Source organism: Megascapheus bottae, chromosome X (genome assembly GCF_031878675.1).
Source record: "Megascapheus bottae isolate mThoBot1 chromosome X, mThoBot2.hap1, whole genome shotgun sequence".
Taxonomy (NCBI): domain Eukaryota; kingdom Metazoa; phylum Chordata; class Mammalia; order Rodentia; family Geomyidae; genus Megascapheus; species Megascapheus bottae.
This window is the reverse complement of record NC_143547.1, coordinates 15,232,916-15,256,954: the sequence shown is the minus strand read 5'-3', so window position 1 is coordinate 15,256,954 and position 24,039 is coordinate 15,232,916. Positions and strand designations below refer to the sequence as shown.

General features: G+C 39.2%; 2 protein-coding genes and 1 long non-coding RNA gene across 3 annotated transcripts in view; 1 reads left to right on the top strand and 2 right to left on the bottom strand.

Annotated features, from left to right (window-relative positions):
• Nucleotides 1-5,740: 5,740 nt before the first annotated feature.
• On the bottom strand, nt 5,741-7,327 carry LOC150040512 (melanoma-associated antigen B18-like). Its single transcript, XM_090327046.1, has one exon. It carries the CDS (start codon nt 7,298-7,300, stop codon nt 6,185-6,187), a length of 1,116 nt encoding a protein of 371 aa, XP_090183172.1. The 5' UTR covers nt 7,301-7,327; the 3' UTR covers nt 5,741-6,184.
• A 702-nt stretch (nt 7,328-8,029) lies between these two features.
• The window catches only part of LOC150040507 (uncharacterized), a 145,605-nt gene continuing 129,595 nt past the window's right edge, over nt 8,030-24,039 (top strand). The window contains exon 1 of the long non-coding RNA XR_016533838.1: nt 8,030-8,094. This is a non-coding gene — a long non-coding RNA (uncharacterized LOC150040507). The remainder of the gene's footprint in view (nt 8,095-24,039) is intronic.
• LOC150040511 (melanoma-associated antigen B4-like) lies at nt 13,467-24,037 on the bottom strand. Its single transcript, XM_090327256.1, has 3 exons — nt 23,929-24,037; nt 20,694-20,821; nt 13,467-15,112 (listed from the first exon to the last, which is right to left on the bottom strand). Exon 3 carries the CDS (start codon nt 15,046-15,048, stop codon nt 13,786-13,788), a length of 1,263 nt encoding a protein of 420 aa, XP_090183382.1. The 5' UTR covers nt 15,049-15,112; nt 20,694-20,821; nt 23,929-24,037; the 3' UTR covers nt 13,467-13,785.

Genomic DNA, 24,039 nt, shown 5'->3' with positions numbered 1-24,039 from the left:
GAAGAAACATGTGCCAAAGATATAGATAGTATATTTGAAAAAAAATTATACTAAATCCTCAAAGCTACATAGATACAAAATGAAGAAAATCTGACTGGCCCTAAATGTTCATGTATAATCATGAATTGCAAATGTTTATATGAATACAAGCGAAGTATCTTGTGAAGCTTGTAATTATGATATGAAATGTTTCATCATTGAAAAATTGAAAATCATTTACAAGTTATAAATATATATTAAACATGTTTTCTCATGCAGTATTTTCAATATCCTCAAATTCTTTATTTCATATTATTTTCAAAACAAATCATAAAAATCATCTCAGATTTATGAAAAATACCTTAAATATTATTCAAACTGTTCTTAATAATACTGTACACAAAGTGAGTTTCTCTGTTCTTTGTTAATTAGCTATTATCAACAAAAATAAAATATATCTCTACTGAAGCACCTTATTTATCTGATGTCGGGGTTTTTAGTCCTCTGTCCCTCCAGACCTGCAAGGGATAGAGAGAATATGCCCGTCCAGGACGAGCAGAGAAAGGAAGGGGTCTACTGAAGGCCCCCTAGCCCTCCCTCACCAGAGGACAATCAGAGGTTCAGGGAGACCCGTCAAGGCAGGAACTTGGTTATTGAGGAAGTACATTTAGCTAATATAGGATGCAGGAGCCAATCAGCACAAAGGTGGGCAGGGCGGGGGAAGGTAAAGGGGAATCAGGTGCTGTCCAGGAGAGCGGAAGTGTTCGGGGCCAATCCCAGAGGTAGCCTTACTTTACATCACAAACCACAGCCAAGCCTTCCAACCAGGTGACAGGCAGGTTGGGTCCCAAAACCAGGAAATGAGAACTGGGCCACGAAGTAGGCCTCCTTTTCTACAGCATAGGTTTCCATTTCCCTGATGTGACGTGCCCCACATCTGACACAAATGAGGAATGAAAAATTAAGGCTAACGGTTTTTGATAGCTACTTCTGAGCCTTATTTTATTTTCTTCTTGGCAGTGCTGGAGTTTGAACTCAGTGTCTCATGCTTGCCAAGCAGATGCTCTATGCCTTGAGCCAGTTCACAATCCCTGAACTTCTAAAATATTAATACTTAATTAAAATTACTGAAAATCCTCTGATAGTGTTTTAGTAACTACACTTTTTAGAAGATTATTATTTCCACAATTTAGCTTCATCAGTGTTAATATTCTATATGGGATCTATAGTCTTCTTTAAAGGTCAACCTCTTCCTCAACATACAAAACAAAAACTTAGTGAAAAGTTTTTGAAAATAAGTAGTTGATGTGTAAATAATTCAAATGACTTCATGAGAGCAGTTTCAAATACCTTACATTTATTTCTCAACATAGGTTTTACATAGTGGCTGCTTTTATTTCAATATTGAAAATGAGAAAAAAAGGTCACCAGGAAGTTAAATAATTTACCCCAAATTACATGGCTAGTAAATTGTTAGCCTAGATTAGAACACCAGGTTTTTGGTTCTACAATCTTGTGCTACATTTGCCTTTCTAGATAATGTGAGATAAAATATTCTATAAGCTATATAAAATTATATAAAATTATATGGAATACTTAGTGCTAATTCTGTTACAAATTCGTTCTTAGTAATATGTATCTTAGTCTGTTTTCTGTTAGGAAAGCATAATAATACAGACCCAGTAAGTTCTCCAGAAAAAAAGTTTCATCTTGGTTTATGGTTCAGGTTGAAAATATATGAACTACATCTGATAAAGGCATTCTTGCTTGCAGGCCAACACATGAATCGTGTGTGTGTAGGTGTGTGTGTGTGTGTGTGTGTGTGTGTGTGTTCCCTTCCTCTTTTTTCACAAAGTCATCAGTTAATCATGGAGGCATTGCCTTGAAGATCTTATCTAATCAGACCCACCTCTCAAAGCCTTAACCTTTATACACTATAGTTAGATCAGATTTTCACCTTCTTAACACCTTACAATGGGGATTGAACATCAGGAGTTTCCACAGTGACAAATCACTCTTAAATCACAGCTTATGCTCTCTTGAGAGAGATTCTATTACTTGTCTTTAATTTTTCTATATTTTACTGGTGAAATAATCATGTATCATTTAACTTTTTTTGTAAATTGCTTATTTTTCCTATTTTAATTTCCCTAACATCTATATTTGGAACGTCCTGTTCTTTCTAACATTTATATTTCTTAATCCCTAGAAATATATTTAAGAATAATATATGACAGCTGGGGACTGGTGGCTCACAGCTCACCTGTAATCCTAGCTATTAAGAAGGCTGAGATCTGAGTATGGTGGTTCAAAGCCACCCTGGGAAGAACACCTTATTGCCAATTAACCAACAAAAACCTGTAACTGGAGAAGTGGCTCAAATGGTAGAGTAGCAATATGAGTGAAAAGCCAAGCCAAAAGCTTGAGGCCCTGAGTTCATGCCCCATTATAGGCATACTCACAAAAAAGATAGAAAAAGGAAAAAAAAAGAAATAATATATGTTACCACCTACTACTTTCCACAGATCTGGTAGATTTTAATGTGAAAAAATCTTGAAAGAATTTCTTCAATATTGTTTCTTAAAAAGTGTTTTTGTTTTTTTGAAGCCAGGTGCCTGTGGCTCATTCCTGTAATTGTAGCTACTCAGGAGGCTGAGATCTGAGGGCTGTGGTTCAAAGCCAGCCTGGACACGAAAGTCCATGAAACTCTTATCTCTTATTAATCACTAGAAAACTGGAAGTGGCACTGTGGCTCAAGTGATAGAGTGCTAGCTTTGAGCTGAAGAACTCAGAGACAGCACCCAGGCCCTGAGTTTGAGCTCCACCACTGACAAAAATAACCTTTTTTTAAAAAAAATATTATTGTAGTATTGATTTTATTTCTTTTTTGTTATTTTTTAATCTAAGTTTAGGGGGACAATGTGTGCCTGCACATGTCCAAATAGAAGGGATAAGGAAATAAGATATAGGATGATAAGATTTACTGAGAATTCTGAAGTGGAGGAAGCACATTTTTATAATGCTGAAAACCAAGCATCAAAACAAGAATACAGGTCTTATCTACACAGATAAATGCCTTTGTAGGAGCATTATGAGTTTATAGAAGAGATGCTATCCTACAGAATATAAGCCATTATGTGTACAATGATTCACTTTACTTTATCCAGTGTCCTAATATAGACTCTAATGGTACTATAGAAAATTCTAACACAGACTCTGTGTCTGATATGCCTTTTTTTTGCCAATCCTGGGCTTGACCTCAGGGCCTGAGCACTGTCCTTGGACTTTCTCAAGGCTAGAGCTCTATCACTTGAGCATTAGCAACACTTCCGGCTTTTTTCTATGTATGTGGTAGCAAGGAATTGAACCTGGGTCTTTGTGCATGCTTGGCAAGCACTCTACCACTAGGCCAAACTCCCGGTCCCTGATATACCTTTTTGTCCTTTCATCTAATGATCTTCCCACTCAGATGACTATGAAACTTTAGACTGATTAGACATAGAATTCCAAAACCTACTTACATACGTTGTATCGGCCTCTTAACCAGATTCTCAATTCTGTCTTCTCCTTGTTCCTTTTCTGTCTTATGCTGAACTCTAGATCCAGAACTCTGATTGCCTTAGCTTCTATGGATTGGTGTAGTACATAAGGTCCTTCTCATAGATTCTGGAAACTGCTCTCCTTATAAATCCTCCATATTTTGTTTATTAAATGAAGTTGCATAGAACTATTTCTTTTTTTTTTGCCTGCCCTGGGGCTTGAACTAACAGCCTGAGGACTCTCCTTGGGCTTTCCCAAGGCTATGCTCTACCACTCCAGACACAGCACCACTTGTGGCCTTTTCTATGATTGTGGAACCGAGGAATTGAACCCAGATCTTTGTGCATGCTAGGCAAGCATTCTACCAGTAAGCCAAACTCCCAGCCCTAGAACTATTTTTTGACACCTGATAATTCTCACCAAATCTCTGCCTAAGTAAAGGGACAGATTTTATTTATATCTTGCAATATCATGGCTTCTGATAGAAGTCAGTTCAGGCAGGAAAGTGTGAAACACTTATCTCCAGTTACTCAAACAGAAGGTTGGAAGTGGCACTGTGGCTCAAATGGTGGAGTGCTAGTATTGAGCAAATGGGGCTCAGAGACAGTGTCCTGGCCCAGAGTTCAAGCCCCAGGACTGGGAAAACAAAACAAAAACCAATGAATAATAAGAAAATTGTGAGATATTTTAACCCCACAACTGAAACAAAATTTTAAAATTGTCCACATATTAGAGTACATTTTATACGAGTATGACCTAATCCCATTCATTTATCTCATGCAAAAACAAGTCTTTCCTCAGACTCTGCAGAATTATACTATAGATAATCTAGTTAAAATATCACTGTAAAGGAGTGGGGTCAAGAGCTGGGTGCCAGTGGCTCATACCTGTAATCCTAACTACTCAGGAGACTGAAATCTGAGAACTGTGGATCGAAGCTAGCCCAGGCAGGAAAGTCTCTGCAAGACTCTTATCTCCAAATAATCACAGAAAAAGGTGAACTGAAAAAAATAGCACTGTTGCTGAAGTGATAGAGTGCTAGCCTTGAGCAAAAGGAGCTCAGGGACAGCACCCAGGCCTAGAGTTCAAGGTCGACGACCAGGAAAAATAAAGGAATGGAGTTAGATTCCCTCAGTACAGGGCAAAGGGTACTAGCATAATGATTTGTGAATGTCCCACAATAAGATATCATCCTTATTTCTCAAAAAGTCTCTAGAGAGTGTGTATATAAAACATACCCAGTCTCTTCATTGTGTTCACCTGTACTAGGGCAAAAGGACATATTACTTTTCTCCCCAGCACTCAGAGCAATTCTTTGTGGTTTACCCTTCATCCTAAAGTTAACTGTTAATAGCAGTTTTCCATTTGGGACTTTGTCTTCCCTGTAAAACACAACACCCCAGGGGCCAGACTCTGCTTTCCACTCCCACACCCTCCTCTGACATACCACCCAGTTTAACTTACAAATCACTTCAGTGAGAGGTTTGAAGTCTTCTGAGTGCCCAAACTACCTTGTCAGAACCCATTTATAACTGACGACTTTCTGCATTCATCTTGACCTTCCCTTTTCACACCCATCCCAATACTCCTTTTCACTTGTCTTATGTCCTAGGAGATAATTTGCCATTTTATATGAAAGTTATAGCAGAATCATATATTCTGTGGAGAATGTTTCAATCCCCAGTCTTCATCTCATCCCCATTTCTACCATGTAGCTTCCCAATGACTAGATGTTGTTAGTGTTAGAATTAAAAAAAGAAAAAATAGATGATGAGACAATGTACAAAGGATGAACCAGTGTAACAGTGATATCCACAAGACAATATGTTGGAAATGAACTTCACAACTTGGGAGATGGGTAAGGGAGGGAAAGTGAAAGGAAAATATGCGATGGGGTCACAATGTTCAGGATGTAATGTAATTACAAAGGGGGGGAAACAAGATGATTGGGAGGGGCTTGGGGGAGAGAAGTGGGGACAAAAACATGAGAAGGGTATCAATGTGTGAAAAGTAATGCACCTACTTACTACCTGGCAAATGTAACAAACCCCTCTATACTTTACACCAACAATAAAAATAAAACAAAAAGGGTTAAAAAAGGAATGTACTCACTACCTTACAAATGTAACTGTAACCCCTCTATATATCACCCTGGCAATAAAATTTAAAAAAACCTGCAAACAAGAAATTAAAATTTTTTAAATTTATTTTTGATGATCTTGAATAGTGGAAACACATTGTTGCGGATTTTTTTAACTGAACAACAGAATGAATTAGCAAGGGTAAGAATTTATCATCTTTGGCTACTTTTTCTTTAATTCACAGTTTCTTTAGCTGTGTATGTTTTCATATTTCCAAGGAAACATCTATTCCAATGCCATGTCTCCTTGTTACAGATCAAAAAATATGATGGAAGCTTCCTCAATTGTTTTTCTGATAGTAAAGCATGTTTATCCTAACAAAGAGTATCAAGTATGTAGCCAATATTGTTAATACACTTAGACAGTCAAGCTAAATGAAAGTTTTTTTTTGACATTTAAAACCTTTCCACAAAAGTCAGATCTACAAGTTATTCCTGTAGAACAGAAACAAAGATGGAATATGAATTGTGTTTCCATAATTCTCCACCTCTTCAAACACAAGGTGAAGTGAAGTGCATCAGACTTTATTGGTGATGGGGGAAGCTGTTGGATCGTGCAAGGGCTAAGAAACTGGTGAGAAGTATAACTGCCAATCTTGTTTGGGATCGTTCTTCTTCATCTTTCAAAGCATCTTCATACCAGGATGTAAAGGCACTAGGAGTGGTATTGTGGGTCATAGCCAGAAATTCAAGCACTCGCATCTTGCTTGTTTCAATATGAGCTCGAGGACCCCACAAGAACTGATAGCGAGGAGGATCACTATCAGGCACTTGCTGGTATTCTAAATATTTTTCCTGCACCAACTCTTCGGTGATGACCTTCTTGACATTTCCATAGGCAAAATGATTTGCTTCGTCATGGATGCCCATTGCATTAAGCACTTTCCAGACATCCTCTTCGTTGGCACAATTTCCTTTCATGAAGATGACACAGAGGATGGTCATCAAGAGGCCATTTCTCGGCATAATCTCACCACTCAGCCTTGCATCACAGATAGGATGTAATTTGCTAACAAGAATATAGTAGTGCCTGACTGGGTCAGTTTCCTTCACATCAATTCCAAAAGCCAACACCATCAGCTCTGAGGCTTTCTTAAGAATCTCATTAAAATGTGCCTTATCCTTTTTGATGACAAACCTGATCATATCTAACTTTGTGATCAGCTCCCCCATGTTATATTTGCGTATGATGAACTGCACTAGCAAAATAGCTTTCTGATCTATGATGGAAACACCTGAGCTATCACTGTTGGGAAGTGCCTGGGAAGTGCTTGGCATTTCCTCAGCTAGGCTAGTGACACTTTCATCAAATTTGTGGCATAAAATACATGCAGAAGTGTTGGTGGTAGATTCAGCCTTATCAGGCTGCTGGAATTTGTTACAGGCCTCAGCAGCAGCAGGAGCGGCAGCAGCAGCGGCAGCAGGAGGTGGAGGGTCCACACCAGGAGCAGCAGCTGCAGCCCCAGGAGTAGCATCAGGAGCCCCAGGCGCAGCCACAGAAGCTTCAGCTCCAGTAAGAGAGGAAGAAGAGGGTGTCTCTTCCTCTTCCTCTGCAGTAGTGGCCTGTGCACCTCGATACTCACTTCTAGCCTTGTTGCGTTTCTCACGAGCACGCAACTTACTTTTTTGACCACGAGGCATGATGATTCTGGTCGATACTACTGCACACCTGGAGGGAGGAGGGAGAATGATATGGTGTCTGTATCTTCATCAGAGTGATCACCTTGTTTTTCCTTTTTTTGTGTGTGTGTGCCAGTCCTGGGTATTTAACTCAGGGCCTAGGCACTCTCCCTGCGCTTTTGTACTCAAGGCTAGAACTTTACAACTTGAGCTCTAGGTCCACTTCTAGTTGTTGTGGGTTATTTATTTTTTTTTGGTGGTTCATTGAAGTCTCACACTTACCTGCCCAGCTGGCTTTGAACCACGATCATCAGATCTTAGCCTCCTGAGTACTAGGAATACAGGCATCGGGCCTTGGTACCTGTCCTATCTTGCTTCTTCTTCTTTTTTTAATATTATTGTAAAGTTGATGTACAAAGGAGTTACAGTTACATAAGTCAGGTAATGCATAGCTTCCTTTTATGACAATGTCAATCTTTTCCTTGTTCTCAGTTTTTCCCTCCCGTCCCTTCCCTCAAAGTATATAATTCATTTTCAACCCACCTTGATTTTTACCTGAGGCTGTCTCTCCAGGTTTCTGCCAGACCACTGCTCTGCCGGATTCCTGTTAAAATCACTGGAGAAAGAGTGAGAGCAAGTATGTCTTAGGCTGCAATCTGCCAGCTCTCTGTGGTAATAAAAGCAGGGCGTGGTAGGTCTGGGTTCTGAGAGGGAGGAGTAGGCTCTGAGCTCACATACACAATCATCATGGCCAGTGGTGCCCCCTCCCTCTGCAGCTCTGCAGTTAAATGGATCATCCCTGAGAAGGAAATGAGGTAGGCTCCCAACCAGACACCCCTTCCCAGACACAGCAACAGAAGCTAGATGATTTTTAGTCCTCACTCCCAAACGTTTCTGTTTGACTAAGGCCTCCCCTCCCAGGCAGCCCTGCCAGAATTTCCTCAACCTGGTAACAGAAACTAGATGATTCCTTTTCAGTTTTTACTCCCCAAAGTGTTCTTTTTACTAAGGCCTTCCCTCCCTGAATCTCCTCTCCCTGACAACCCTGTCCCAGAGGCCTCCTAAGGGGACCATCGGGGCAGTAGTCTGTGTCTACCTTCTGTTGTAGGATAGTGAGCCCTCACCTTTCTCACTCAGAATTCTCTCTTTTATTTTGTCTATGTCCTGAGACTTTTCCCTCTGCCAGTCTGAGAACGAAAGCCTCAAATCTGTCCTCCGTTCTTGGCTGTCCGCCTCAGAACTGAGAGGGTGTTCCGCCAAACGGCTATTCCTCGAACCTCTTAACGCTCGAGCTGGGGGTCTGGCTGAATGAACAGGGTTCTATTCACGAGGGGCACTGTTTACGCAGGGTTCTATTCACGTGGGGGGGTCTGTTCCCAAGGGGCAGAGGCAAGCCCAGTCCAGGAAGTATTAGGACCACCCAGGGGCGGGGTCCTGCGTTCTACCCTCTGATTGGAGGCAAGGGTGGGGGTGCGCATGAAGCTCCCAGCTGTTCTCTGCAGTGGGGTTGAAGACAGAGTAGGATGTTTTCATCTTGGCCAGTAACTCAGTGAAATCTCCGAGTTTCCCAGCCTGCAAAACTTGTAGAGAATGGCTCACAGCATAGATGCAGACCTAACAGTTGCAGCAATAAACAGACTGGATTTGTTGGTTGCTTATAGAAAATAAAAGCATACTAGAAATTAGGGTCTGCTTACCAGTCAGTTTGGATCTGGGGAACCTTCTATTTGAGGGCTAGTTTCTGAAAGGAAAAACTTCAGGTACAGAATTTGGTGAGACGTGTCTTTTGACATTTCTCACACTAGTCTGTTTCATGCTATGACTTTATCATCTGCATACCTAACAAGTCAATGTGTTCCTCTATATTATTTTTCTTGAAGCACAACCTTTTTTTAAATTTTTTATTTTGCAAGTTGCCATTTCTATTTAATAATATATCATGAAAATTTTTCCACACTACATATATGTATATATGTACACACAGAGAGAAGGGGAGAGGGAGGAAGAGAGGGAGACAGGGAGACAGGGAGACAGGGAGAGAGAGAGAGCAAGCTTCCTTTGAAGAGGGAGCATCTTGTTCTGTTATATTCATGTGACAGAATTTATGTAAGATTTCCTGGTAATGGGCCCTCAGTTTGTAATATTTTGTAGTAAATACAAATTGCAATTGAAATAAGCATTCTTGTATATATTTTGAATATATTTAAGTACTTCTTTATGATAGATGCCTGGAGATACAATAGCTAGGTCAAACCATATGGGCATTTATACATTACTGGTTACAGAAAGATGATCCAAAAAATATGATGCACCAAATTATATTTCCTCCATGCCCTTGGTAACAGTAGGTTTTATTAATATTTTGCTTGTCAGGTGAAGTAAGTGGTGAACATATCCTTTTACTATGTGTTTCTTTCCAACAATTATGGAATATTTGTATTTATTTCTAAGACATATCCTCTTACCTTTTCATGTAAAACGTGTTCTCATGGTTTTGTTTTTTGTTTTTTGTTTGGTAGCATTGAATTTAGGGCCTGTTCTCTGGCGTGAATTTCTCTGTACACAAGGCTAACACTCTACCATTTGAGACGCACTGCCATTTCTGGCTTTTTCTGAATAGTATCTTTTTTATATTTTTATTGTAATTAATAAAAGCGTTACATGATATTTGCCAGATAGAAGGTGCATTAATTCACATATATTGATACCCTTTCACATGTCTTGGTCCTCATTACTCTCCCCTACACCCCCACCCCGTCTTGGTTTTCCCCCCTTCCCTATCAAATTTCAAATAACCAAATACAAATAAATCCAATATATCAGATAACAAAGTGAGATACTGTAACAATATGAGATAACCAAGGGACAACAAAAGTGATGAGAGATAATATAGTACATTAAGCACAACAATCATTCATTGTATGGCTTTTGTTTCAATATCCTGGAGGTCTTTTCAATTAGCTTCATACTATATGGCCTTATGTATCAAGGTTTTGCTCTATTGCAGATCTCTGCTAGTAGAGCCCAAGGTTTCTACTGATTATGACAAATGAGGGGAACCATTGAGCCTAATTTCCTTTGAGTCTGGCTTACTTCACTTAATATGATTTTTTCTAAGACTTTCCATTTCCTAACAAATGGGGCGATGTCGTTTTTTCTGACAGCAGCATAGAATTCCATTGTGTACAAATACCACATCTTGTTGATCCACTCATCAACTGAGGGACATCTAGGTTGGTTCCATATTTTTGCTATGGTGAATAATGCTGCAATGAACATTGTTGTGCTAGTGGATTTAGTATGCCCTAGTTTCTGGATGGTTGGGTAAATGCCAAGTAGTGGAATTGCTGGGTCATAGGTGAGCTCTGTTTAGCCTTTTGAGGCACTGCCATACTGGTTTCCATAGTGGTTGAATGAGTTTGCACTCCCACCAACAGTGTAGTAGGGATCCCTGCTGGCCACATCCCAGCCAGCATCTGTTGTTATTCGTTTTCCTGATCCTGGCCATTCTAACTGGAGTGAGGTGGAATCTTAGAGTTGTTTTGATTTGCATTTCTTTTATGACCAGAGATGTTGAGCATTTCTTCATGTGTCTATAGGCCATTTTTGTTTCTTCTTCAGAGAAGACTCTAAGTCTTTGGGCCATTTTTAATGAGATGGTTGTTACTTTGGGGATTAGTTTTGGAGTGATTCAATTTTTTGAGCTGTTGATATAGTTTAGATATGAGGCCTTTGTCCATTGTTTGGTTGGTGAAGATCTTCTCCCACTCTGTAGGCTTCCTAATTAATTTACTAGCTATGTCCTTTGCCATACAAAAGCTATGCAGTTTAATGCAGTCCCACTTATCCAGCCTTTCTCTGATTGGTTGTGATTCTTGGTCCTTATTAAGAAAGTTTCGACCTGTGCCAAGGAGGCCTAGTGTATCTCCTATTCCTTCCTGTAAAGTTTTCAGTGTGTCAGCTTTTACCTCCAAGTCTTTGATCCATTTGGAGTTAATTCCAGTGCAGGGTGACAAAGAAGGATCCAACTTTAGTTTTCTGCAGGTTTGAAGCACAACCTTTTATGTGTGATACAGTCATATTTTGTACATTATAGGTTTCTGGTGGTCACTATAAAAAAACACTTTCTAGACACAGACCATCTCCATTCAATTACAAGTTTTGTGCTTTTCTAGTTTTTCTCCTGTGGGATTGGGAAATGGAGTCTGAGTGCAGTCTCAGATCTAGTAAAGCAGTAGAAATTCATTGTCCTAAAGCAAACTAGAAAAAAAGCAAGGCTCAACCTAGACCCAGGGAAAGGGCTCTCATTATAGCAAAGGACACGGAGGGGCTAGACACAGGTACTGTGTTTCCATCTTTAGGCCTGGCATAAGTACTTTGGCCACAGGATACATCTCATCACCTGAGAAGTATCTTGGAGTTGTGAGAATAAGAGACAGCAGGTTGGACTCAACTTGGGAGGAGTAAGAGTGGAATGTCTGGGCCTAGCTCCTACCAGCTGTGTGCATATGAAAATATTTTAATTCTTTATCTGCCAAGTGAATTTCATTAGTACCATTTTGTAGAATTGTGGGAACATATATAACAGATGTAACACACCTGGTGACGTGACTTGCCAATATTGGGTCTTCAATGAATGGAAGGTGTATGATTATATTCACACTAGAAGAGAATTGCTTTCATCTCTTGGAACTCTTTTTTTGGTTTTATTCTGAAGTGAGAAAATATGCATTGCTCTCGAACCAATAAGTCAGCTAAACTGCTCATAAGCAAATACTAAAATTTCCTCAGCAGAGAATAGATTTAATATAGATGTATTACCTTAAGGACCACCAATCTCCTTCTCCTTTTTAAAAAATTTCATTTTATTGTTGGGGCGATGTACAGAAGCATTACAGTTACATTCATCAGATAGTGAGTACATTATTTCTTGAACATTGTTACCCCTTCCCATGTCTTTCTCCCACTTTCCCTCCCCCAACCCCTCACACTCATCTTTTATTTTTTACCTTACCATCCAATTTTTAAATACACAAATAAACGGATATACAATATACCAGGTACCAAAGTCAGATATAGTAAAAACATGAGATAAACCTTAAGGGGAAGAGAAAAGAAATGGCTTCACATAGTACATTAAAAACAATAATCACAAAGATAAATCTCTTGTTTCCATATCCTGGAGTTCATTTCACTTAGCCTCATCCTACATGAACATAACTTTTCAGCTATTATGATCCTCTGTTAGGAGAATCCTAGAAGTATACTAATTATTACAAATTAGAGAAGCCATGGAGCCTATGTTTCTTTGGGTCTGGATTATTTCACTTAATTCTCCTTCCCCTTTGATGTCCCACTCAACAGAACACTTATATGTTCACATTTATTTCACCACCACAAAATTGCCTAATTAATGGAATAGGTTCTGGCTTCCCAAGCTTAAAGCAAAGCATGCCTTCCCAGTGGTTTCTTGGCATCTCTCCTCAAGCATCACTTGTATTTTTTTTTTGCAAACTCTGAAGAGAACGTGTATAGAACACTGGCTTCTGCACTGGGTACAACTGCACTGGGACAGAAGAGCAGAGCTTCTATCGTTCTTAACACAGGCAGAGATTCTCTCTGCTCTGTAATCCCAAAGAATACTTTCTCATTTCAAGGTTAATCTTGATATTACAGGGCTCACCAGCTGAGAGTCTGGCATGTGTTCATGACTATTAGTCTTACCTAAAATGGGACTAGCTTAAAAAGATCTCCCAAGTGACATGCAATGTTCTCAAAGCACATAGTGTCTTGACTCAAATAATTTGCACTTGACCTGCTCCCATCTACACACCCGCCCCCCACACATCATCTCAAGTCCCTTTTCAGTTAGTCTGTTATTGTATATTACACAATCTTCCTTGTGGAACAACTTCTTTCACCTTCTCAAACTCTATAGGCAAAAGATAGGTCTCCTTTCTCTTAGTAGCATATTCCTTGCTAACAGTCTTCCAAAGAGCAGAGGCTCAGATAATAATAAGAATTAATGGGACAGTGGGCAAGGAATATTCTTTAATATTTTATCTTCATTTTAAAATCAGTTAGAAAACATGTATATATCTTTGAATTTCACAAAAGAAAAATACAAATTTAGGCAATCTAACAACTAACTGTGCTTAGACATTTTCCTTTATTTATAATAGGCCAATTATATGCAAGGGGATCTGTTACACATTTTCAACAACATTTCCATGCCCAAACCATGTTTTCTGATTTTCAAACACGAGGTATTTTTCTAGAGTTTTTAGGATGTATTGCAGAGTAACCAGGTTTTGATGCTGAGTCTGAAAACATGTGATCTATGTTATTAATAACCATGGATTTAAAATGGATTATCAACAGAAAGATGTTTGAATGATAATGTGTAACAGGAACACAAGATATGAACATATTATCACTCTCAGCATCTACTTATATGGTGGAAAAGACTCCTTTGCAGCAAAATGATGAGTTTGCCTCCAATCTCATTACTGGTAGGAGGAAGTGCCACTTACAGCTGGAGCCTTGACCTTGGAATTATTGCCATGCTTTACTGAAATGTTGGCTTGAGCCCGCTCTTCTTCATCTCTCAATGCTTCTTCATAGTGTTCAGGAAAAGCACTAGGGACAGTATCATTGACTTTGGCTAGGAACTCGAGAACCTGCATTTTTGTAGTTTCAGCATGGGCCCGGGGACCCCATAAGAACTGGTAACAGGGAGGATTACTACCTGGCACTTGCTGGTACTCTAGATATTTTTCTTGCACCATATCCTGAGTAATAAGCTTTCTGGGCTCCCCAAAGATTATATGTTTCCTCCCATCATAAACTCCAAAAATGCTCAAGAATTCCCACACTTCCTCTTCAGTAGCACAGTTGCCATTTAAGAAGATAACACCCAACAGAGGCATTAGAAGACCATTCTTGGGGTAATCTAAGCCACCCAGAATGTTAGTATTGTTGGTAAGTTCTGCCTTGCTGACTAGGGTATAGCAGGGGCTATTGGGTTTGATTTCCTTTAACTCAAGTCCAAATACTAGATTTATACGCTCAGATGCTTTCTGGAGTATTTCAGGAAAATGATCTTGGTATTTTCTGTTGATTATTTTCATCATCTCTCCCCTCACAATGGGCTGTTGGGTTTTATACCTGTACAGCAAGTACTGCATCAGCATCCCGGCTTTCCTCATAATAAGATCTTTCCATAAGCGCTCTTTAGCAGGACAAACTGCTTTTTCCCCTCGGGGATTGGCACTTTTTCCAGACCTTTTGAGCATGTCCCCAGCAGCAGCTTTGCATGTAGTTGTGGGTGGAGCCTTGGGAGTGATTAGAGGTGGAAGATGGGTGCAAGTGGCCAGTGACATCTTGGAGGTGGTGACTAGCACCTTGGAGGTGGAGGATACTGGCCACTTGAAGGTAGTGGTGACTGGCACCTTGGAGGCAGAGGGTCCTATAGTCTTGGCCTTGGAGATGGAGGCAACTGGTGCCTTAGAGGTGGTGGTGACTGGTGCCTTGGAGGTGATGGTACGTGGAGCCTTGGAAATGGTAGGTGGAGCTCGATCTTTTTTCTTAGCAGAACCTTCAGCCAAGGTACTCAGGATGGCATCTCTAGAAGCACCTCCAGTGTGGGAGGTCGACACTTTTTTGTCAACTCTGGTGGCTTGAGGACCAATAGGACTCTGGTGACTGTCTTGGGTCTCATAGTGGTGTTTCTCTGGAGCACGCAATTTGCTCCCTAGCCCTCGAGGCATGATGACTGTAGTTTTTAAAAAAAAACGCAGACAGGAATATCGGCCAGAGATCAAGTATTAGGACCTGGGTGAGGGAAATTAGATCCTGTCAGTACTTTCACAAAGGAGATACCACTTTAGCTTTAAGGGAGCTGCCTATGTAGGTTTCTAAGTGAGGACTACTCTAGGAATCCAATGAGCTTTTGCTTTTGGTCAGCCTGTACCATAGAAAACCAGTGGAGCTCTAGCTTCTGGATAGATCAACACAGCTAAAGCAGAGAAACATCACAACTAAACAATTGCATAAGCCAACTAAACTTAACAGATATCTACAGAATATTTCACCTAGCAGCACCAGAATACACAAATTCTTCTTGGCAGCATATGGAATATTCTCCAAAATACACCACATTTTAGGTCACAAAGTAAATCTGTACAAATTCAGAAGTATTGAAACTATCTCTTGCTCAACACCGAAACCCAGCGTAGAAAATTCTGTAACTCATAGAGACTGAAAAACCCATTGTTAAACCACCAGTGGGTCATTGAAGACATTAGAAGGAAATTCAAATGTTCATGATATTTAACAAAAATGAACATATAAAATACCAACTTCTCTGGGACACAGCAAAGGCAACGCTCAGAGGAAAATTTATAGCTCTGAATTCCTACATCAACAAATTGGAGAAATTTCAAACCAACAATTAAATGATATACCTGAAGCTCCTTGAAAAAGAAAAAGCCAAACCCAAATAATTAAAATCAAATCAGAATTAAATGAATTAGAAGCTGAAAAAAAACAACAGCAAGGATAAACAAAACGAAGAGTTGGTTCTTTGAAAAAATAAACAAAATTGACAGACCCTTAACAAATCTTACCAAAAAAATGAGAAATAAGTTTAACTTTAATCCATACATTTTAATAAATTTGCTTCAATAAAAAGAGAAAAACACACACACAGAAAACAAAATCAGAGATGAGAATGGGATCATGACAGAAACAAGCAACATTCAGAACATTATCAGGGAATACTTTGAAAACTCTTATGCTAACAATTTGAGAATCCAGAAGAAACGAAAGAATTTCTAGCAAATATTAATATGCCAAAACAAACAAGAAGCTCTAAAGCAATTGTACACCCATATCAAGTATTGAAATAGAAATGGAAATAAAAGACCTCCCACCCAAGAAAAGCCCAAGACCAGACAGATTCTATAAGGCTTTCAAAGGAGAACTCACTCTGGTACTCCTCAAACTCTTCAATGAAATTGAAAGTGAAAGATCACTACCAAATTGGTCTGAGTCCAGCATAACCTTTATCCCCAACCAGATAGGGATCCATCAAAGAAAGAGAACTATAGGGCCGGAAGTTTGGCCTAGTGGTAGAGTGCTTGCCTAGCATGCACAAAGACCTGGGTTTGATTCCTCGGTCCCACATACATAGGAAAAAAGCTGGAAGTGGTGCTGTGGCTCAAGTGGTAGAGCTTAGTCTTGAGAAAGTTCAAGGGCAGTGCTCAGCCCTGAGTTCAAGCCCTACAACTAGCAAAAGAAAGAAAGAAAGAAAGAAAGAAAGAAAGAAAGAAAGAAAGAAAGAAAGAAAGAAAGAAAGAAAGAGAACTATAGATCCAGTTAATGAATATCAATGCAAAACTTCTTAATAAAAGTCTGGCCAACTGCATTCAACATGTAATCAAAAAATTCATACACTATGACCAAACAGGATTAATTCCAGGGATGAAAAGCTGGTTGAATATATTCAAGTCAATTAATGTTATTCATCACATCAATAGGAGCAAGGACAAAAACTACATGATCATGTCCATAGACCCAGAAAAAGCATTTGACAAGATCCACTACCCATTTATGATGAAAACTCTAGAGAATACTAGGAATCCATGGAACCTTCCTATAATAAAGGCTGTTCATGACAAACCTACAGCTAGCATTATACTTCAGGTTCAAAAGTTCAAACCTTGTATTGGAATTCATAACCAGAACAATGAGGAAAGAGACAAACATTATTGGAATACCTAGCCAGAGCAATAAGGCAAGAGACAAACATAAAAGAGATACAAATAGGTAAAGAAGAAGTAAAACTTTCCCTCATTGCAGATGACATGATCCTGTATATAAAAACCCCATAGACTACTCTCCCAAGTTACTTGACCTGAGCCAAAACTTTGGCAAAGTAGCAAGGTTTAAAATCAACCCACAATATTCAGTAGCTTTTCTGTATGCCAACAATCAGAAGAATGAGGCTGAAATCAGAAAAGCAATTGTTTTTAATAGCCTCAAAATACCTACAAATTAACCAAGTAGGTGAAGGACCTCTATCATGAAAACTTTAAAACCTAAAAAAGGATATTAAAGCTATTAAAGCACACTTAAACAAGTGGGAAAATATCCCATGCTCATGTATTGGGAGAATTAACACCGTGAAAATGGCAATACTGCCCAAAGATACCTACAAATTCAATGCCATACCCATCAATATCCCAACAATATTATTTAAGGAAACAGAAGTAGCAATTCAAAAATTCATATGTAAGAACAGAAGGCCCTGAATAGCAAAAACAATCCTTAGCAGGATGAACAGTGCTGAAGGAATATCAATACCAAACTTCAAACTCTCTTATAAAACTCTAGTCTTAAAAGCAGCTTGGTGGGGCTAGGAGTTTGGCCTGGTGGTAAGAGTGCTTGCCAAGCATGCATGAAGACCCAGGTTTGATTCCTTACCACCACAGACATAGAAAAAGCTGGAAGTGGTACTGTGGCACAAGTGATAGGGCATTAGTCTTCAGAAAATCCAAGGACAGTACTCAGGCCCTGAGTTCAAGCCCCAGAACTGGCAAACTAAAAACCAGCTTGGTATGGGTACATGAACAGGCCCGAGGACCAATGGAATAGAATTGAAGACCCAGACATGATCCCACAGATCTATGGACACCTAATCTTTGATAAGCGAGCCACAATTACCAGATGAAAGAAACACAGCTTCTCTAACTAATAGTGCTGCCAGAATTGGCTATACACATGTAGAAAACTAAACTTAGACCCTTACATATCACCCTGAACCAAAATCAACAACAATGGTCAAAGACCTCGAGGTAAGAGCAGATACCATGAAAATATTACAGGAAGGGATAGGGGATTAAGCTTGGACTCCTTGGCACAGGTTGAAAAATTCTAAATAAACATCCAGAAACACAACAAATCAAAGAAAAGCTGAATGAACTACAGAGCTTCTGCATGGCAAAGGACATAGCTCATAGATTGGGAGAAGATCTTCACTAGCTATATAATAACAAGGGCCTTAAATGAAAAATATACATAGAACACAAAAAATTAACTCCCCCCAATAAAAATATTTAAAAAACAACAACCCCATTCAAAAGTGGGCTAAAGAATTAAAAGGAGAATTGTCTGGAGAGGAAATAATATCCAATAGATACATAGAAAATGTTCAACATCTCTGGCCATAAAAGAAATGTAGACTAAGAATGTAAAGGACCTTTTTGATGAAAACGTTATTTTTTTTGCCAGTCCTGGGCTTGAGCTCAGGGCCTGAGCACTGTCCTTGGACTTTATCAAGGCTAGAGCTCTACCACTTTAGCCTCAGCACCACTTCCAGCTTTTTTCTATGTATGTGGTACGAGGAATCGAACCCAGGTCTTTGTGCATGCTAGGCAAGCACTCTACCACTAGGCCAAACTCCCGGCCCCTGATGAAAACTTTAAAACCCTGATAAAGGAAATTAAAGCAGAACTTAGCAAATGGAAAAACCTCCTGTACTCTTGGATTGAAAGAATTAACATTGTGAAAATGGCAATCTTGCCAAGGGCTATCTACAAATTCAACGCAATACCCAATGTCATTCTTTAAAGAAATAGAAGAGGCAATCCAAAATTTCGTATGGAATAATTAAAGACCCTGTATAGCAAAAACAATTCTTAGCAGAAAGAACAGCGCAGGAGGAATTTCAATACCAAACTTTAGACTCTATTACAGAGCTATAGTGACCAAAACAGCTTGGTACTGGCACAAGAACAGGTCTGAAGACCAAAGGAATAGAACTGAGGATCCAGATATTAACCCACAGACCTATGGCCACCTAATCTTTGATAAGGGAGCCAAAAAAATAGAATGGAAGAAAGACAGCCTCTTCAACAAGTGGTGCTGGCAGAACTGGTGAAGCACCTGCAGAAAACTAAAGTTGGATCCTTCTTTGTCACCCTGCACCAGAATTAACTGCAAATGGATCAAAGACCTCAAGGAAAAAGCAAATACACTGAAAACTTTACAAGAAGAAATAGGAGATACACTAGGGCTCCGTGTCACAGGTAAAAACATTCTTAAGAAGGACCAAGAAATGCAACAAATCAGAGAAAGTCTGGATAAGTGCGATTGAATTAAACTGCAGAGGTTCTTTGTGGCAAAGGACATAGCTAGCAAATTAACTAGAAAGCCTACAGAGTGGGAGAAGATCTTCACTAACTATATGACGGACAAAGGCCTCATATCTAAAATATATCAACAGCTGAAAAAATTGAATCCCTCCAAACCTAATGTCCAAAGAAACAACTGTCCCATTAAAAGATGGGCCAAAGACTTAAAGAGAGTCTTCTCTGAAGAAGAAATAAGAATGGCCTATAGACACATGAAGAAATGCTTGACATTTCTGGTCATAAAAGAAATGCAAATCAAAACAACTCTAAGATTCCACCTCACTCCATTTAGAATGCCATGATCAAGAAATGTACTAACAACAGATGCTGGACGGGATGTGGCCAGGAGGAATCACTACTACACTGTTGGTGGGAGTGCAAACTCGTTCAACTACTATGGAAAGCAGTGTGGCAGTTCCTCAAAAGACTAAACATAGAACTCCCCTATGACCCAGCAATTCCACTACTTGGCATTTACCCAATTGTCTAGAAACGAGGACATACTAAATCCACTAGCACAATGATGTTCATTGCAGCACTATTTACCATAGCAAAGATATGGAACCAAGCCAGATGCCCCTCAGTTGATGAGTGGATCAACAAGATGTCATATTCATACACAATGCTGCTGTCAGAAAGAACGACTTCACCCCATTTGTAAGGAAATGGAAAGACTTAGAAAAAATCATATTAAGTGAAGTAAGCCAGACTCAAAGGAAGATAGGCTCAATGGTTTCCCTCATTTGTCATAAGCAGTAGAAACCTGGGGTTCACCCAGTAGAGATTTACAATAGAGCAAAACCTAGATACATAAGACTATTATATAGGATGAGGCTAAATGAAAGGACCTCCAGGATATAGAAACAAAAGCCATATAATGAATGATTGTTATCCTTAATGTACTATGTTATTCTTATGTCTATTTCTGTCCCTTGGTTATCTCATATTGTTACAGTATTTCACCTTGTTATCTGATACATTGGATATATGTGTATTTGGTTATTTGAAATCAGATAGGGATGGTGGGAAAACAAGATGAAGGGCAGGGTAGGGAGAGGGAAATGAGGATCAAGACATGAGAAAGGGTATCATTGTATGTGAAGTAATCCACCCTCTATCTGGTGAATATAATATAACCCTTCTATTAATTACAATAAAAATCTATTTAAAAAAAAGAAATGTAGCTCAGGGCCTGGAGTGTGTAATTGTAGAGTGCTTACCTCACATGCACAAAGCTCTGGGTTTGATTCCTTGTTCCAACACACACAGCAAAATCAGTGGTAGCGCACTAGCCTCAAGCAAAATGACCTCAAGGACAGTGCCCAGGCCCAGAATTCAAGCTTCAGGACTGACAAAAAAAGAAAGAAAGAAATGCAGATTGAAACCACATTGAGATTCAACCTCACCCCACTTAGAATGGCCATCATCAAGGAAACAATTGTGAGCACTGGTGGGTATGTGGCCAAAAGGGAACACTACTACACTGTTTTGGGGAATGTAAGCTAGTTTACTCTGGAAAATAGTATGGAGATTCCTAAAAAGACTAAACATATAACTTCCCCCCATGATCCAGCAATCCCACTCCTGGACATTTACCAAAATGATCACAAACAAGGCCACCCTAAAATTATTGGCCCAATTATGTTCATTCCATCATTTTTTTTAGGTTGGCTATTACACATTTTACTTTGTATTTCTCAATAGGTCTATGAAGTATGGGTAATATTGTATTTCAGAAGAACAGGTTGGTCTTCAAGCAATTGAATCATACTTTTAGACAAGTGTAAAAACAAACAGGTAAGGAATTTAAACATTTCAAGTGGAAACCCAAGTGCAGTTTACTTAGATATTGTAAATTCTGCAAAAGGGTAGAATTTGCCAAGAAAGGGATTTTTGTTTTCCTGCTAAAACAACAATGCATTAACTGCACTTATATCTTGGCTCATTGCTTCTGAGAGTGGAACATATTTGGACCATACCGTGAAGGCAAACTTGTCTTAAAATCTGAAAACTTTAAAACTTAAGTTAGACATAGAATGGTCAGAGAATATAGACAAATGAACTCCTAAACAACTGAATACAATAAATCAATTAGGTGTAACATGACCACATACAATAGCAACTTGGAATGGAATAATAAATAGCAATGAAATATCCTTAAAAGACTAAATTTCCAATTGACCAGTCCATGACTAGTTCTTAAGCAATTTTAGTGTTAACTTGGCTTTCAAGAAAACTAGCTGATAACCATTCTTTTAATTTACAAATGTGAAGTGTTTAAAATAGTAGCCATGGAAAAGTGCAAGCTCTGTGCGTTCTTTGACTGCGATTGTCCTTCCACAATCAGTTTGGGACAAGTGGAGACTCCACTTCTGTAGAAAATCATTGAATGAAATAGGTATTGCCTGCACTACGGAGGCAGAGATGGCATTTGAAAAGAGCTCAAGTCTAGCGATCACCAATTTTAGGTCATTTAAGAGAAGCACGTGGTAAGGAATTTTGCACTGGAGGTTTTCATTGCAGCATTATTAATGATAGCCAAGATATGTAACCAAGCTAGATGCTCCCCAGTAGATGAATGGATAAAATGGTGTACATTTTTAAAAATAATGGAAATAGTTTGAAAATTTCATATTATGTGAAATAAGCCAGAACCAAAGAAACTGGCTCCATGGTTTTGCTCATTTGTAATAATTAGTGTATTTGTAACTGTATCTGATTTTTGTGCCTGGTGTATTGTATATATGTTTAACTAAATTAAAGAAGGGAACAACAAAATTGTGAGATAAAGGACAAAGTGTGAACCAATGTAAAAGAGATACTCACAAAATAGTAAGTTGGAAATGAACTAGACAACTCCAGGGGTCGTGGGGGAGGAAAAGTGGGAGAATATGTGGGAGGGGGTAACAATGTTCAACAAGAAATGTACTCTCACAGATGGTAAAGTGGCTTAGTAGGAGAGTGCTTGCCTAGTATGCATGAAGCCCTGGATTCTATTCCTTAGTACCACATAAACAGAAAAAGCCAGGAGTGGCACTGTGACTCAAGTGGTAGAGTCTAGTCTTCAATACTGTCTAGGCTGAGTTCAAGCCCCAGGATTGGCAAAAAAAAGGGGGAAAAAAGAAATGTAGTTACTACCTTACATATGTAAGTGTAACCTCTCTGCCCATCACCCTGACAATAAATTAAATTAAAATAATAGAGAAAACAAAGAAAATGTGTTATATAGACACAATGGAATTCCATGCTTCCATCAGAAAGAATGACATTGCTCCATTAGTAAGGAAATAGAAAGTCTTGGAAAAAATCATATTAAGTATGCCAGACCCTAAAAAAACACAGGCTCCATGGTTTCCCTCATTTGTAGCAATTAGTATATGTGTAGGATATTTCTAACAGAAGATCAAAATAGCTCAATAGTTATGTATATGACCATATAAAATGATTCTAATCGAAATGAACTCTAAGACATGGAAACAGAGGGGTTTTTTGTTGTTGATTTTAATGTACTATGTAAAATTCTTTCTCTTTTTTCTCTTTGTTGTGTCCCTTGAAGTCACTGTGTTTGATTCTGGTACCCTGTGTATTGTGTATACCTTTACCTGATTTGGGGAAGGGAAAGGGGATAACAAAATGGAGAAACAATGGACAAAGAGTAACCAATACCACAGTGATACCCCGAAGACTCCAGGTTAGAAATGAACTCTACAAATTGCAGGGAGGAGTCGGATGCGAAGGGAAACTGTGAGAAAAAAAGAGGGGGTAAAAATGTTCTAAAAGAAATGTACTTATTGGGGTCGGCAGTTTTGCCTAATGGTAGAGTGGTTTCCTAGCATGCACGAAGACCCGGGTTCGATTCCTCGGTACCACATACATAGAAAAAAGCCGGAAGTGGTGCTGAGGCTCAAGTGGTAGAACTCTAGCCTTGAGAAAGTCTAAGAACAGTGCTCAGGCCCTGAGCTCAAGCCCAGGACTGACAAAAAAAAAAGAAATGTACTTATCTTATGTAACTGTAACCCCTCTGTACATCACCTTTACAACAAAATAAAAGTAAATTTAAAAAAATTAACAGTGGAGGTTTGTGAAGTAATGTACCTTCTATCTGGTGAATATAATGCAACCCTTCTATTAAGTATAATAAAAATATATGAAAAAAATTAACAGTGGAGGCCTGGCTCTGGTGACTTCAAGCCTCTGAGCTGAAGCTTGGATCTGAGGAAAGACTCCTGTCTCCAATTAACCGCCACACACACACACACACACACACACACACACACACACACACACACACACAGTCAGCTGGAAGTGGAGCTGTGGCTCACGTGGTAGAGCGCTAGCCTTGAGCAAAAAAAAAAATGGTCAGGGACAGAGACCAGACCCTGAGTTCAAGGCCCAGCGACAGTGCCCTCTGCTCCTTTCCTGAGCTCAAGCAATTGAAAGTTCCTGGATACATACTTGTTTTATTGCCAAGACCTTTCCCGCTGTGGGGCTCCAAAGGGGAGGCTTTTCTTCATTAGGAAGAAATCATTGAGTTCCAGAGATGAATAAAATGGAGTCCCTTTCAAG